The sequence below is a fragment of the Limulus polyphemus genome, unplaced genomic scaffold (assembly GCF_000517525.1).
Source record: "Limulus polyphemus unplaced genomic scaffold, Limulus_polyphemus-2.1.2 Scaffold2406, whole genome shotgun sequence".
Taxonomy (NCBI): domain Eukaryota; kingdom Metazoa; phylum Arthropoda; class Merostomata; order Xiphosura; family Limulidae; genus Limulus; species Limulus polyphemus.
Genome location: NW_013668016.1, coordinates 149891 through 152826, shown reverse-complemented (window position 1 = coordinate 152826; position 2936 = coordinate 149891). Strand labels below are relative to the sequence as shown.

Genomic DNA, 2936 nt, shown 5'->3' with positions numbered 1-2936 from the left:
GATTGTAAGATGGAAAAGCATCATCGATAAGAATGGAGACTATTTCATTTAATAAGTTGTTCACGTTTTTTTCGTCTAAGAAAAAGCAACATTAATTTTTTGATGACCTAATATATTTGAAGAAAAGCAATCATTAAGACTTCCCCTTGAATAAAACATTGAAAATTAATGATTTGTAACCAAATATGAAAGAATGATTGGAAAAAATCTTTTCATTTGTTTTTATAATAATTAACATTTATTTTATTTCATCACATGGTGCATTTCTTTCTTTAAAATACAGAGGTTATTAAAAATAAAAACTTCTATAGTTTTACATGCAATTTGTCAGTGTAATGGGTAGCTTATAAGAGCAATAATTTTACTTGTACATGAAAAAGGCAAGAAAACATCATTGAACTTGTAACAAAGATAATTTCAGAAACAGTCGTACTGCAATTAGTCTCTGTGAGTGTTATCTTTATCATATACAAAAAAAATTATATATTCATATATAAAACAATGAGTGTGAGAACATATGCAAAGTACTGTTAACCTGAAAATATGTTATTTACTACAATCAGGAAAATAGTAGTCTGTAAGATGGGTCACTAATGCATAGCACGGGTGTAACATGCTGCTCAAGAAGCTGCTTCAAGCAGTGAAGTGTTAATGGATACATGAATAAAATGATAATTCATTTAAAACAACAGCTAGAATTTAGCATCGTGACTTGCAGTGAGATGTCTCATCTTGCAGTTTTGAATGTGGCTTGCAGTGTACAAAGGGTTGGGGAATGCTGCTGGAAAAGAATCCTTTGAAACACAAAACAGACATAACAATTAGCAATTTTAAGTATGAAAATCAATACCATTTCATAGAATGCATTAACAGTACTAAATTAATACCTAAAGTATTCTTTTTTATGTAATCGAACATTTTATATAGTTTGATTATGTATATTAAAATTTTCTCTTGTTGAGTAAACAACAATATTTTGAAGAAAAACTGGTATTTTTCTCATATGATATGAAAAGAAGTACATATACTTGATAAGAAAAAAAATTCTACTTGAAGAGTGTCAACCTATGTTGTTTTTGTTTTAATTTTTTCATTTAAACAAATTATGCCTGTTAATATATATAACAGTTGTTCTATAATGTGTGTTGTATTTAAAGACATAATATTCTTTATGGTAATTTTATATTCTTTAAGATCTGAGATGGTTGTTTATTACTATCTGTATAAATATATATATATATTAATGCTTTTATAATGTAATGCTTATTTGACTAGGTATGATCCCCAAACAAACCAGTGGAGCAGTGATGTTGCCCCAACAAGTTCTTGTCGCACTAGTGTTGGCGTTGCTGTTTTAGATGGTCATTTATATGCAGTTGGGGGACAGGATGGTGTTTCTTGCCTAAATCTGGTGGAAAGGTATGAAATATTTAAATAAATGTTTTTGGCATTCATGAACAACTAAAAATGAGAGGTAAACTTTGAGATACATATTAAAAGTTGAAAAATACAGGGGATCATTAATGAAACTGTATACAGATTCACATCAAGGTATATCAGGCAGGTGGTAGCACTGCCTATGCAGGGATGGTTTGGATTGTTCATCGAAATGATATTTTAAATATCTCCTCAATAGGTCACCAGAACTTTACAATACTCTACAGTGTTTCCATTTATAACGATATCTATGTAATGACTGAGTCACAAGTTCTGGAAATCTCTGTGAAAAAACATAGCAAAACATTTGAATTTCTTGTTCTTCTTCTTTAGTATTACAGGATAACTCAAAAACCAAAACAATGGTGTCAACCAAATTCACCGAGGTGACATAGTTTCAAACACTATCTGCTTTTATAAGTATTATTAACTAGTAGTAATTAAAAAAAGAAAAATTCATAACTCTAGTGTAAACGATGTTATCATTACCCCTTGAAGTTAGCTTTCTTACAGAAATTTTGTATTCCTTTAAAAAGGTTAAGTACAGTGTGAAACAGGAATTACCAGCCAATAATAGAGAAACAATATATATATATTACAGTGGAACCTCATTGTATTTAGAATGTGATTATAAATACAACCTTCCTATGGCTAATATCAATCCTTTAAAAACAATGCAAATAAGATAGTAGGGATGATGCAAGATATTTAACCTGGGAGTTTATTAGTGATGAGTATATGTTGACAGACATCATCCAGTTTGCTAATGAATTTAAATGAATCCAGCTTGATAAAAACGTATCTTGTACTAGATTTGATGTTGAATCTTTATTCACCAACATACCACTTGATGAAACCATAGAAATATGTACAAGCTTACTCTGTAGAGAGGAAAAACTGTCAATGGAATACTTAAACTAGTTTTTAAAAATTTGTTCAAATTTTCAACCAGTCTCATTTTACCTTCAATGGAAAAACTTAGAACAGCTACATGGGATCCAAATTAGCACCAAATTTAGTTAACTCTCTTGTTATGGGCTCAGTCAATTCAACCTAAAAATTGACCCCAAACTATACATACTATAACTTTTAATATGTTTTTTATGTATCTTCATGAAATTTTGCAAGCTTTCAGTAATCATGAAGAGTCTCTTGTAAACGAAAAATCATAATTTTTACTGAATATTGTCCATGAATATATGGAGTCAAAGCATTGACTGCTCCGAATGCAAAGTTATTTTTATGTTAAGATTAACAATACTTTTCTTTGTCTGAAAAATCTGAAATTTCATTTGCATAATCTCTAAGACCTCCTAAATAAATTTAAAATGTTTTTTCTCAGTAAAACTTTATATTTTATCTGTTACGTTCTCTACCCTAACTGTATAGGAGGTTGGTCAATTTTACCAGCCTCGTAACCACCAAAAACAATTCTGGTATTCATGGTTACATTATATGAACCTTTCATGCTTTTGCTGCTGCAAATGCATCAATTAAAC

The 2936-nt window shown here is 29.7% G+C and overlaps 1 protein-coding gene across 2 annotated transcripts in view; it reads left to right on the top strand.

The window, feature by feature from the left end:
• LOC106466870 (kelch-like protein diablo) overlaps positions 1-2936 on the top strand; it is a 51075-nt gene that overhangs the window by 30332 nt on the left and 17807 nt on the right. For both annotated transcript variants that reach the window (XM_022394940.1, XM_013927173.2), the window contains one exon: positions 1276-1419. In XM_022394940.1, the coding sequence (XP_022250648.1) occupies positions 1276-1419 (144 nt within the window). The remainder of the gene's footprint in view (positions 1-1275; positions 1420-2936) is intronic.